This window comes from Eulemur rufifrons, chromosome 7 (assembly GCF_041146395.1).
Source record: "Eulemur rufifrons isolate Redbay chromosome 7, OSU_ERuf_1, whole genome shotgun sequence".
NCBI lineage: Eukaryota > Metazoa > Chordata > Mammalia > Primates > Lemuridae > Eulemur > Eulemur rufifrons.
The window spans coordinates 79,857,761-79,871,869 of NC_090989.1; the positions used below are offsets into that span (position 1 = coordinate 79,857,761).

The following is a 14,109-nucleotide window of genomic DNA, read 5'->3' on the forward strand; positions in this document are numbered from 1 at the left end:
TGAGGTGAGGCACAAATGTTTTTCCTTTTCATGAAGTCTAGTTTATCTGTTTTTCTTTGGTTTCTTATCTTTGGGATGTCATATCTAAGAAATCATTGCCCAATCCAAGGTCATGATGATATACACCTATGCTTTCTTCTAAGAATTTATAGTTTTAACTCTTTCATGCAGGTCTTTGATTCATTTTGAGTTAATTTTCGTATATGATGTGAATTAGGGGTCCAAGTTCACTCTTTTACATGTGGATATCTGTTGTCCCAGAGCCATTGGTTAAAAAGACTGTTCTTTCCTCCATTGAATGGTCTTGGCATCCTTGTGGAAAATAAATTGGCTTTAGATACAGAATTCTTGGCTGGCAGTCTTAAGCACTTTGAATAGGTCATCCCACTGCCTTCTGGACTTTGTGGTTTCTGATGAGAAATCAGCTGTTAATTTTATTGAAAATTCCTTTTATGTGCTTGTGGCTTTCAAGATTCTTTGTCTTTTTATAGTTTGATTTTTATATGTCTAGGTGTAGATCTCTTTGAATTCATATATCTTAGAGTTTGTTAACTTTTTTGAATGTATAGATTAATATTTTTCATTAAATTTGGGAAGACTTCAACCATTATTTCTTTATTCTTTCATCCCCTTTGTCCTTCTCTTCTCTTTCTGAGACTCCCATTATGTGTAGTTGGTATGCTTGATGGTGTCCCACAGGTCTCTGAGGATCTGCTCATCTTTTCTTCCTCTTCCTCAGACTGGATAGTTTCAGTTGACCTATATCTAAGTTCTCTGATTCTTTCTTCTGCCTGTTCAAATCTGCTATTGAGCAACTCTAGTGAATTTTTCACTTCAATTATTAGACTTTTCAACTTTAGAATTTCTACTTGGTCCTTAAAAAAAAAATTCTCTATGTATATTCTCTGTTTAATGAGAGTATGTTCTTGTGTTTTCCTTTTGTTCTTTAAATATGATTTCCTTTAACTCTGAACATTTAAAAAATAGCTGATTTAAAGTCTTGGGCAAGTAAGGCCAATATCTTGGCTTCCTCAGAGACAGTTTGTATTGACAGTTTTTTTTTTTTTTTCCCTGTGTATGGGCCATATTTTCTTATTTCTTTGCATGTTTCATAATTTTCTATTGAAAACTGGACATTTTAAATAACATAATGTGGCAACTCTGAAAATCAGATTCTTCTCCCTTCCCTGTGTTTGTTGTTTTTACTGTTTGTTATTGTTTCTTTGTTTAGTGACTTTTCTAAACTCATTCTGTAAAGTCTGTATTCATTATCTGTATGGCCATTGAGGTCTCTGCTCAGTTAGCTTAGTGGTCAGCTGATGACAGGACAGAGATTTCCTTAAACACCTGAAACCAGTAAATCTTCCAGTCTTTGCCAAGGAGCTCTGTGTGCACAATGGGGCACACCTTTGGCCCTTAGCCAGGCAGTTGACAATTCCTCCTTAGCCTTCACTTCAGTATCAAGATCAGCCAGAGGTGAGAGCACAGGGCCTTCTCAGCTCTTTCCTGAGCATGTCCATAGGATGTGTGTGCATGGCTTTCTGGATTCTTACAAATATTTTGGAGTTTTTCTAAGCCCCTATGAACATCTCATTCCAAAGCTTTTCCTTTTAAACTTTTTGATTAGCCCATTTTTGCCCCAACTATTATTCAGTGCCTTAGGCAGCCATGAAATTAAACAATTGCCTCTAGTCATTTTCTACAAATGTCCCTGAGGAAAAGACTTCACACTGGGCAATTTCTAAGTCAGGTCTAATAAAGACAGCCTTGTAAGTGGAGTATTCCAAGGAGCCCCTGAACAGGTCAAATAATGACAATTCTTTGGGGATGAGGCATTGGAGGAGCTCCAGCCCTGTCTGCCCCCAGCCATGGCTGCCGGACAGCTCATTTTCACCATCACTGCAGGCTGTTGCTTTCCAAGGCTCCCACCAAGCAGGGGGAGGATAGGAATAGGGCAAATCAAAACACCACAAAGTTCACTGTTCCTGCTGCGATGTAATAATTTTTCTTTAATAAATGCTCTCCAGATTGCTATAAATCCATTTAATTTCCAGTGTTCTGAAGAAAATTGTTTCTAACAATTTTTATCAGTTTTTTCCATGTTTTCATGAAGGAGAGAATTTTTGAGTGTCTGTTCACCATTTTACTGATGTTACCCACTATACTCCTTTTAATAATTAAAAATCATTTTTAAGTAGGCTTTACCCTTTCATGTTTGTTTTTTTTTTTGTTTTTTTTTTTTTTCCAATTAATTCTTATAACAGTAGGGATGTTTGGTGGGAAAATCCACCCCAAGCTTTATCAATTAAGTTCTAATACTCACTTCAGGTAATGTTGCTAGGGTTAGGAAATGCCAGTCTCTTGTGGGAAATCAACCTCTTAGCATTGATACTGGCAATGGTTCATTAGTTTGGCAAGAAAAAATATATAAAAATGAAAAGATAAATTTTTCCCTTTACAGACTTAGCAGGAATGCAACCATTTCACATTCTTTCTTTGTCTTCTCTGATCATCAGCCAGTCAGCAGTGTGCAAGGGTAGCGTGCATTAGTAAAATGTGGGAAAAGATAAACTAAGAAGTGTAACTGGAAAACCACCACATTAGTTTTCTGTCATAAGAACCAAACGACATAAGTTCTTGATTTAAACTGTAGGCCTCTGCCAGGAAATAGTAGCAAGGTTATAGAGTTGATTTTATTTTGTGTAAAGGTCAGTTAGGAAGAAATTATGATTTACTTTTGTTTTTCAACTATTAATACTATGTTAAATATATGTTACGGAACTTGAGTATGAGTGCCCTAGAGGCTTAAAACAGAAAGGTATGGCATCTTTAGTAGAAAAAGTTTCTTGTTTTTCCAGAAACAACATTCAAGTCACAAGATTTTCTAGAAATCCTTATTCCCTGGGTCAGGGTTTCTCAAATGGTGGTATAGGGATCATACCTGCATTATAGTTATTTGAAGGGCTTGTTACAAATGCAGATTTCTGGGTTCCATCCAGAACTTTGGAATTAGAATAACTAGGGTTAGTGCCTGGGATATGCATTTTAGCTTATTAAACTTTCTAGACAGAGACTTTATACTATAATTTTAAAACTGTCTTATTGAGGTATAATGACATAATAAACTGCACATATTTAAAGTGTACAATTTGGTAAGCTTTGACATATTTATACACCTGTGAAAGCACTACCACACTCAAGATAATGAACATAACTGTCACCCCTCAAAGTTTGCTTGTGCCCTTTTGTATCCCTTTCCTCCTGCTCCTCCCTTGCCCACTCCAGGTGGTCACGGATCTGTTCTCTGTCACTATGGATTGGTTTATATTTTCTAGAATTCCATAAAGAGAATCATATAGTACGTAATTTTTTTTTTTTGGTCTGGTTTCTCTCACTCAGCATAATTATTCTGAGATTCATCTATGTTGCTTTGTGTAAATGGTAGTACCTTTTTTGTTGTTGCTGAATAGTATTCCATTGTTGGCTGGATCCCACTTTCTTTATTCATTTACCTGTTAGTGAACATTTGGTTTGTTTATGCTTTGGGGCAACTTTGAATAATGCTGCTATGAACACTCAAGTACAAGTCTTTGTGTGGAAATGTGTTTTCATTTCTCTTGGGTAGACACCTAAGAGTGTAGTGGTTAGGCCATACAGTAGGTGTATGTTTAACTTATTAGGAAATTGCTAACCATTTTCCAAAGTGATTATACCATTTTACATTCTCATAGCAATGTATGAGAGTTTGTTCCACTTGCTCCATATCCTCACCAACACTTGGTATTGTCGTCTTTTAAATTTTCAGGCTTCTAATAAGTGTGTAGTGGTATGTCATTGAGGTTTTACTTTACTTTTCCCTAGTGAGTAATGGTTGAGCATCTTTCATGTGATTCTTTGCCATCTGCATATCTTCTTTGGTGAAGTGTCTGTTCAAATCTTTTGCTTGTTGTTTTCTTATTATTGAGTTTTGAGAATTTTTATATATATCCTAGATACAAGTCCTTTATTAGATATATGCTTTGCAAATATTCTCTTTCAGTGTGTGGCTTATCTTTTCATCCTCTTAAGAATAACTTTTGAAGAGCAGAAAATTTTAATTTTGACAAAATTCAATTTAAAAAATTTTATGGATCATACTTTTGGTGTCCTGCCTAAGAAATCTTTATCTAAAGGCCATAAAGGGCCAGTTAAGTTGGCTGATGCCTATAATCCCAGTACTTTGGAAGGTTAAGGTGGGAGGATTACTTGAGGTCAGGAGTTCGAGACTAGCCTGGGCAACAAAGTGAGACCCTGTCTCTATAAAAAATTTTTTAACAATTAGCTGGGTATAGTGGCACATTCCTATATTGCCAGCTACTCAAGGGGCTGAGGAGGGAGGATTGCTTGAGCCCAGGTGTTAAAGCCTACAGTATGCTAGTATCATGCCACTATACTCTAGCCTGTGTAACAAAGTGAGACCTCATCTCTAAAAAAAAAAAAAAAAAAAAAAGCCCACAAAGATTTTCTCCTATGTTTTCTTCTAGAAGTTTTATAGTTTAAGTTTTATTAGGTCTCCGATCTATTTTGTGTTTTTTTATGTTTCTATTTTTGTTTTGTATATAGTGTGAGGTATGGATCAAAGTTCAGTTTTGTATATTGATGTCTAGTTGTTCCATTACCATTTGTTGAAAACACTATTCTTTTTCCAATTGACTGTTTATATAAGTGCATTTATTTCTTGATGCCTGATTCTTTTCCACTGATCTTTTTGTCTATCTTGATATCAATACCTCACTATTTTGATTACTGTTGCTTTATAATGATTCTTAAAATCAGATAGTTTGAGTCCTCCAACTTTGTTCTTTCTTTTTAGAGTTGTTTTGGTTATTCTATGTCCTTTACATTCTAAAATTTAGATATTTTAGCATCAGTTTATCAACTTCTAAAAAAACATTATTCGGACTTTGGGATTGTGGGAAATCTATAGAACAATTTGATGAAAACCGACTTCTTAACAATATTGAGCTTAACTTATAACTTAAATTTTAATAGAATCCCCCCTGCCCTGCCCTACAGAAAAATGACACGTTTATCATGAGAACATCACATTTATTCAGTTGACAATTCAGAAACACATTTCTCAAGCCCTCCTCTAGGCCTGGCGCTGTGCTCTCTAGGTCATGACAGGAATGTGAAATCTGGAGTATGGTAGAATATTGAGAGTCCTGGTCCCTCACCTGCTCTAGCAGTTCAATGGCTAAGGCCTTCACCTGCGGTGACCTGGGATCAGATACAGGTGGACAGGGACACACCAGCTGGTGCAGTGTCTCTAGCCTTTGAGAGGTTTGGGGAAAATATTATCTATCAGGAAGGTAGAATTGGGAGGCTCAGATTAATCACGAATTTAAAGCACAGTGTGAAAATTAGAGGGCCTCCTTGCCAGCGTTTAGCTCCTCATCTCCTACTGCAGGTCAGACTGAGCTAAAGTGAAAATGGCAGAACTCAAGAGAAGGATGAATTCTCAGCCTATGCAAGTCTGCCACCTGGTCACTTTGGGCTCCTACTGCCAGTAGACAAGCAGGCAAAGTCTGGCTCTGAAAAGGAAGATGGAGAACCCTAAAACTTGGAATGAGGATGTCTAGCTACATGCCCTTGACCTCCTGGGCTGGCAGCAGTGGCCTATCCCCTCTTGTAAAATAGACCCTTTCCTGTCCCCTGAGACTATGCAGAAGCCTCAGGTGAGGCATACAAAACAACGTTTGCCATTTTCAAGATGTGTCCCCACCTCCTTTCCTGACTCTTCCAGAACAATAACTGGGATCAAATTACAACATGACCTGCCTGGGGAAGAGGCACACATGGACCTATGGGCATGAGCTCAAAATGTGAAGATCTTGTGCTCTAACGCCCACCAAAGAAGATCCATTGCAGACATGTCAAATGACCAAGCCAACTGGGCAACTTGGCCAGTAGATGTCAGTCAGTCCTCCTTGGCACCCCAGTGCCTGCAGCATGAGGTCATAAATGGAGAAGCCTTGGTAGCAAATGGAGGCTGTGTGTGTGCGCAGCAGTGTGGGCTCCCTGTCATCAAGACCCCTCTAGCTGCTACCACTGTTAAATGTCCAACCTGCCAGCAGAGATCAATGCTGAGCTTCCAGTTTGGTACCATCGCTAGAAGAGACAAGTGGATTTTATCAGACCCCTTCAGGCCAGAAAGTACAGTGTGTGATCAACTGTTTAACATTACTCTGATCAAGAGACTCACTATGGCAAAAGAAGCTGTGGACATGTAACCAGAGGACCCACTGGTCCCACCACCCCATTCAGAAGCTACCAGCCTGATAGGACAGTGGGGCCTCTTGAAGGCGAGGTGGAGCAGCAGCTTGGAAATGGCACTGTGGGGTTGCGGTACTGTCCCTCAGGATGCAGTTTGTACCTTAAACCAATGGCTGCTTTATGCTGCTGTGCCCCCTGTAGGCAGAATCTGGGAGCCAAGAAGTCAAAAGAGTAGTGACCTTGCTCATCATCACGCCAATAACCCACATGGGGAATTCTTTCTCCCCATCCCTACAACTTTAGCCCCAGTGGCTCTAGAGGTCTCAGTTTCCAAGAGAGGCACTTCCACTAGGTGACATTGTAAGAGTCCAATTTAGGCCGGGCGCGGTGGCTCACGCCTGTAATCCTAGCACTCTGGGAGGCCGAGGTGGGCGGATCCTTTGAGCTCAGGAGTTCGAGACCAGCCTGAGCAAGAGCGAGACCCCATCTCTACTAAAAATAGAAAGAAATTATATGGACAGCTAAAAATATATATAGAAAAATTAGCCGGGCATGGTGGTGCATGCCTGTAGTCCCAACTACTCGGGAGGCTGAGACAGGAGGATCCCTTGAGCTCAGGAGTTTGAGGTTGCTGTGAGCTGATGCCACGGCACTCACTCTAGCCTGGGCAACAAAGTGAGACTCTGTCTCAAAAAAAAAAAAAAAAAAAAAAAAAAAAAAAAAAAAAAAAAAAAAAAAAGAGTCCAATTTAAATCTGTGTCTGCCACCTGCTGCTGCAGTTGGTCCTTTGCTGTACCTTCAAGTCATCTCCCTCCCGCTCATTCTAGACACCCCTTGCCCCATCTGACACTTCTGCTGCTGTCATGCGTAGTGGGCATCCAGGACTCTTATCAGGTTCCTGGTTCCTTATCTGGTTCCTTTACTTGCCCATTTAGAGTTACAGCTGGGCATGAGAGGATTAAGAAATGGATCACCTGAGCGTCACATGTGTGCTCTCTGCCTCTACCAAGCAGCAGCCCTCCCTCCTCATGCTGATCGGGACCAGTGACTTCTTCCAGTGTGGCAACTGCTTTCTTTGCCTGCTGTCCACTGGCACAAGGACAAAATGATAGGATTCCTAATGTCAGTAGGGCTAGGGCCCGGGGAGTGAGGGCAAGGTGGGACTTCTCCTAAGTACCTACACAGTTTTGGGTGGGCAGTCTGAACAGGTAGGTGTGCTGTTTCTAGTGCTATTGGTTAATCAGCCTCTCTCTGGCAGTTGATGGTGAAAATAAAGGAGTTACGCTAATAATATTTTACTAGCTTGGATTGTGCTGAAAATTTTGAATTCTGAATTCACTTTTGTCCCTGATTTGCACAGCCCTGGCCATGTGAAAGACACAAAAAATGAGAATATCTATTCTACTTGAGAGCTAACAGAGGAAGAGCCTGTCTTCAGACCTTGGAGAGCCACAGGCCCCTCTACAGGCTTTACTATAGTTCTCTTGTTGGGTCCCTCAGAGTCTTAGAGGTGGCCTATGAACTATCTAAAAGGAAATGCCACAAAAATTAGTAAAGAAACAACGTAACAAGGGAACTACAGTAAGGCCTGCAGAGGGCCCTGTGGCATTTCCTTTTAGGCCTGGATAATTTCTTTACTTTCATTATTGTTATTATTTTATTGTTATTCACACTTATTTTGTATACTTGTCTAATTTTGATAAAGAAAATAAGTTCTAGCAAAGAGTCCTCTATGGAGAGATTGTGGTTTATTTTATTTTATTTTTTTGAAACAAAGTCTCATTCTGTTGCCCGGGCTAGAGTGCCATGGTGTCAGCCTAGTTCACAGCAACTTCAAATTCCTGGGCTCAAGCAATCCTCCTGCCTCAGCCTCCTGAGTAGTTTGACTACAAGTGTGCATCACCACACCCAGCTAATTTTTTCTATTTTCAGTAGGGACAGGGTCTCGCTCTTGCTCAGACTGGTCCTGACCTCAAGCGATCCTCCTGCCTCAGCCTCCCAGAGTGCTAGGATTACAGGCATGAGCAACTGCATCCAGCCGATTGTGGTTTATTTTAGATAGCTGACCAATTGATTTTAATTATTTTAAGTTTCCTTTTCTGATTATAAAAGGAACATACATATAGACTGTCAAAAATTTAGAAAATATAGGAAAGTATAAATGAAAATACAAATCAGACATAACCAGATATAAGCACTATAAATATCTTCTCCCAGACTTTTTGTCTATAGAAATGCAAGATTGTTTAAAAAGTGGAGCCTTACTAAAGTTTGGGTGGTTTTATATTTTAATCTTATTGAAAATTTTCCATTAAATATGTGATGAAATGGCAAGACTTTCACTAAACCCAACTAGACATGTTGGCTTGTCCTTCACTCCTTCCCTACACCTTTGGGCCCACGTTAACCCAGAACAAATTGAGGGCAGCTGGTTGCTGAGCTAGGAGATAGTTTTCCAACAGTAAAGTTTTTTTGACCCCAGCTCCCAGCAGCTCTGAAAGTCTAAGACAACCAGCTCAGATAGCCTTGGAAGCTGGTAGGGGCTTTGACAACAGAAAATGCACCAAAAGAAACGTGCCCTGAGGATATGTAGAATCTGAAAACAATTAATTGAATGATTCACTCCCTCTTGGCCAAGACAGGGTTGCAAATAAAATACACACTTCAACTACAGACCCGCCTAGGCATCCAAGTTTATATACTCTGGATCACCAAGCAAAAGGTCCTAATCCAGCCTAGTGTCTCTTGGAACATTCCCAAACTCTCTCCTGTTGTGAGCTCTAATGAGCTACTGAGATGGATCAGGCAGAAAACGACCCCACGTGTTAAATCCTAGAAGACAGAGAGGGAGCTTGGTTAGCAGCACAGCATAAGGGTTCAAACTCTGAGATCTTAGAGACCTAGGCTCAAATCCAGCTTCATCTCTTTGGATGAGTTACTGAGCCTTTGTACTAGCAGGCTCTACAATGGTCCATTTGTGCCCTCCAGTGGACACTGTGGGGAAAGCCATGATTTTGTCTTCAAAGTCTATAATTTGCGAAAAATATGTACTATGATGAGGATAATTTAAACTCTCTAGGGAGTTCGCTTGTTCATAAATTTCATTCAGTTTGCTTAAGCAAAATAAAAACTTAGAATTATAGACACTAAATTCTAAAACTAGATTCCTTGAACCGTTTAGGATTTACATGATGTGTGCTGCAAAGATTGTCCACTAAGGGGAGAGCGAATACTCCCCGGTCCTTATCAGCATGAATCTTCATGGACACCTTTCTCATTCTTCTTGTCCTTTCCCACCAACACTATATGTTTATCCTGGTACATAGACTGGAAGTGCCCCAGAGACTCAGGGTACATCTGCCCAACGTACTGCTAGAACTTGACTGGGACTAGAGTCATTCCATTCATTTTCCAAGAATGCACAGATAACTTTGCTATAATCAAATTGAATATTCATCAAGATCCTGTGTGTTTGGTTTGGTTTCTCTGAGGGGTATGTGTGTTTGCACTGTGTTTCTTTTTAAAGCTATTTATTATCCTTATAATTTGTTTCATTCCCTGGGTGTTTATAAAGATGAGATGATGGCAAATAAACCTCCCCTAAATTTAAGTAATAATAGAACACCTGGAGTGCTCAGAGCTGTTCTGAGACCTTCTCTTTAGTATTATTGTAATTACTATCAACAATAATCATAACAGGTGTTACTTATTGAACTCCTATGATGTACCAGGCATTTTATATTATAAACATTTTTGCCAATCCTCATGCCTCCACTGCAAAATAGATATTATTATGCCCATTTTAGAGGTAAGGAAACTGATGCTCAGAGAGGTTAAGTGATTTACCCAGGTTCACACAGCTAGTGAGTGGCAGTCAGAATTGCATTCATGTCTGACTGGCTGCAAAGCCCCTTCTACCACCAGGCAATGGGCCTGTCATTTGTGTACTCACATGCCTGTGACTGGCCAGATCCCAAGTCTGAGATTCTGGGGTCCCCTCAGTGCTGCCAGCTGCTTAGTACTAAGACACTTAGGATCACAGAGCCAGTGAATCCAGGAGGGGATTAAATACGCAGATGACGGAAGACCGAGCAAAAAGCATACCAGGGAGCTGGGACTGGAAGGGCCTGGGTGAGGGAGGGAACATGGCCTAGGAGGAGTCAGGACACCCCAGTCCTGGCCCTAACTCTGTCCCTGAGCCCCCATGGGGTCTTGAGCCAGTCCCCACCATGCCCACAGCCTGGTGGTCAATAACCGCTGCTGGCTGGATGCCCTGTGAGTCGAACTTTCCTCCCCATAAAACCAGGGCTTTGACTGCAAGATGTTCTTTAAGGTTTGCAGGTTCTAAGAATTCTGGGTTTCTCCCAGGAGCCATGGGGGATACCAGGTGAACAGGATATTGTCTCTGCTGCCGAGAGCCCGGGGCCCATGGGGGAGGTACATGAGGGCACAGCCAGGGCAGCTGCAGTTTGTCTCAGAAAAGACTTGCCCTCAAAAGGCCTTGTTTTGACCTCCCAGCCCCCGTGCTGCGGGGTACCTGTCCTCTAGCCATGCCTCTGCCCAGGATGCCCTTCTACCCTTCAAGGCCCACCCAAACCCCTCCCCCTAGATTCTTACCTGAACAGAAACTACCCCCCCACACACACACACCCCGCACTCTGACTCTTGGGGGATGGATGACTCAGCTGACCCTCATTCTGGGGCTGCTGTATGTTGGGATCTGCTGCAGAGGCCCAGCTCCCTGACCTGACTTGTGAACAGTGCGGGGCAGAGACCATGTCTTACACAGAGTGGGGGTGAAGAGCAGGAATGTTGGAGAATCCAGCTGCAGTGGTTACAGACCAAGAGAACTTGGCCACGTGACTGTGGCTGTCTTATCTCAGTTTCCCCATCTGTAAATAGGGCTGAAACCATTACAGGGTTGTTGTGAAGCTTAAATTTTGACAAACGCCCAACATCCCACCAGGCACAGGCAGTTGCTCAGTATTTGGCGGTGGCTGCTGTTCCCCACAGTGTTCAACACAGCCGGGGGAATGTAATGGTGTGCCATAGACATGACTGACGGTTAAGTAATCAATTCATCAGAGAGAGAGGTGGGGCCAGGCGCGGTGGCTCACGCCTGTAATCCTAGCACTCTTGGAGGCTGAGGCCGGTGGATCGCTCGAGATCAGGAGTTCGAGACCAGCCTGAGCAAGAGCGAGACCCCCGCACCCCCCCCGTCTCTACTAAAAATAGAAAGAAATTATATGGACAACTAAAAATATATATAGAAAAATTAGCCGGGCATGGTGGTGCATGCCTGTAGTCTCAGCTACTCGGGAGGCTGAGGCAGGAGGATTGCTTGAGCCCAGGAGTTTGAAGTTGCTGTGAGCTAGGCTGATGCCACGGCACTCACTCTAGCCAGGGCAACAAAGCGACACTCTGTCTCAAAAAAAAAAAAAAAAGAAGAGAGGATGCACTTGCTTGTTCCTCTGATTTTCCCATATGGAGCAGTGATGCTTGGCAGAGGCTGCCAGGGAGATGGGAAATGGGCATTAATTATCAGAGAGAAAAGGAAGCAAGGAAGGGGGAAGGGGGGAAGAAGAGAGGGAAGGAAGGAGTGAAGGTAAGAAGATTGGTAAACAGGAGAAGACAATGACTGCTTTCTTGGAGAAACAGGGAGGCAGGGCTATGAACCCCAGGTGGAAGTTCCTTCTCAGTCACAGTTGCAGCATTTCAGGGCGGGAAGGGTAACCCGGAGATCACAGACCCCCTCACGGCCCAGGTGGAGGCCCTGGGGCAGCAGGAGTCAGAGACGGGGAGGCCGTGCCAGAGACAGGCACTGCCCGCGACGTCCTGCCAGGGGCAGAGGGACTGTCCTCCCACCCCACAGCGGCCCCAATCCTTCCCTTTCTCCCCTCAAGGAGGCTCCAGCAGGGAGTTTATCTCCACGGGAACCTTTGAGGAGCATGAAGGCGCAGAAGACATGGAAAAGGAGAACAGCGCTCTCAGCGTAACTTGCTTCCTTCTTTCATGCTCTCCCGCCGCATTCCTGTTCATCCGCTCCTCCCGCCTCCCCGCCGCCCCTCCGTTCCCTCTGTCCCTCCTTCTCATGATCCTCGCCCATAAGGACCTGCCCTGAGCCGCAAGCTGAGGTCCCTGGACCCTCAAAGTGGTCTAGAGCCTCCCCGCCAGCTCGTCCCCACACCACTGTCTGGCCCTAACCAGGGCTCCCGCAGGGAACCTGAGTGGCCCGGGTGGGCGAGCGGGGTGGGCGAGCGGGGTGGGCCCCACCCCGGCAGCGGGAGTCCCCTTGCGCGGCCTGGGCACTGCCCGCACTGCTAACTCCGAGTGTGCACCCGTCCTCTCCCTTCCAGCTCGCCGGGCTTTTCCCGTCGGACGACAGTTGTGAAACCCGTCCCTCCAAATCGGTTTTCCTGGAGAGAGGAGAAAGCACGCAGGGAGGAGAAGAACGCGACGCGGAGGAAACGTGAGTGTACAAGAGGAAGGAAAAGCCCGCGGTCTGTAGCCATTGCCCCTCTGACTGTCTTCTTGGAATTTCAGGGCCGGCACCGAGGAGCGCGTCGGGGTGTCCACCGGCGAGCTCGCTCCCGCGGGGGAGACGACTGGCCCCCGGGCAGAGGCGGTGCAGGCGCGGGCGGGATGCCCGAGGACCCCCTCCCGGCAGAACTGAGCCTCTTGCGGGCAGCCGTCGCTCCTGCGCGCGGCGGGGCGCCCGTGCCACCTGCGTTCCAGGGTGAGGCCGCAGAGGGTGCCGAGGGCCCGGCCGCCTAAAGCAGAGGGCAGCCGAGGGGCTTCGGCGGCTGCGGATCTGCCGCCCTGCGAGGGGACGCCCAAGGCCGCCTTCGGGGAGCCGGAGCAACGTTCTAGGAGCCCGCTCCTCCCCGGCCACCGCGGGGAACCTCGGAGCTCCCTAACGCGCCTGCAGAGGCGAGAGGAGCCCACAGCCCACGCCTGGAGGGCTCTGCGTCTGCACTCTGAGATCTCAACCTCTGCATTTTTGACATTTGGGGCCGGGTAATTCTTTGTTGCGGGGCCGTTCTGTGCATCGAAAAATGCTTAGCAGCATCCCTGGCCTCTACCCACTAGGTGCAAGCAACGCGTCATCCCTGTCCCCCACCTCCAAATTGTGACAATCAAAAATGCCTTCAGACATTTCCAAATTTCTCCCGGGGTAGAGTGGGAATCAGTTGAGAGCCACTTAGCCTGAGCCTTGGAGGCGCTTGAGCAGCTCAGAGCCGACAGGGGCCACAGACCAGGAGCTGCTCCCCTTCCAGAATCCTCGCGAGAATGCTAAGGTAGTGCTTGTGTAAGTTCCAAGACTGTTTCTTTCAGAGAGGGTTGGTTCCAAGTTAATTTCTGAGATAGCTGGGTACAGATTTATTAGCTTTTGAATTAGTTTTAGTTATTTTCAGTTTTGTTAAGTTTTAGTTTTATTAGTTAATTTTCATTTATTTTTAGCCTTCTAGTTACTTAATTTTATAGCTTTAGTTACCAGTTTATAATTATTTTATTTCAAGGTTATTTAGTTTTTTAATTATTTTCAGTTATTTATGTATATTTTGTTTTAGGAATTATACATTTTCAAATTATTAATAATTCACTTAGAATTTATTTTTAATTATCTATCTTTACAATTATTATCTGACTTATTTATTTTCCTAGTTATTCCATTTTTAGTTATTGGAGGTTTTGAGCTATTTATTTTTACAGTTACTTATTTGACTTAAAAACTCAGTGGAAGTTTTTTAATTACTGTAGACTTATTTATTTCCAGGGTGAAATGTTTTTAGTTATTTTAAGGGGTTTTCCCCTAGTTATTTAATTTTAGAATTTCTTATGTTCACGGGGTTT

General features: G+C 43.7%; 1 protein-coding gene across 1 annotated transcript in view; it reads left to right on the top strand.

Moving 5' to 3' along the window:
• The window catches only part of MCF2L2 (MCF.2 cell line derived transforming sequence-like 2), a 207,438-nt gene extending 194,710 nt beyond the window's left edge, over positions 1 to 12,728 (top strand). Inside the window, exons 26-27 of the mRNA XM_069471995.1 lie at positions 11,961 to 12,247; positions 12,612 to 12,728. Coding sequence (XP_069328096.1) covers positions 11,961 to 12,247; positions 12,612 to 12,728 — 404 coding nt within the window. The remainder of the gene's footprint in view (positions 1 to 11,960; positions 12,248 to 12,611) is intronic.
• Positions 12,729 to 14,109: the final 1,381 nt, after the last annotated feature.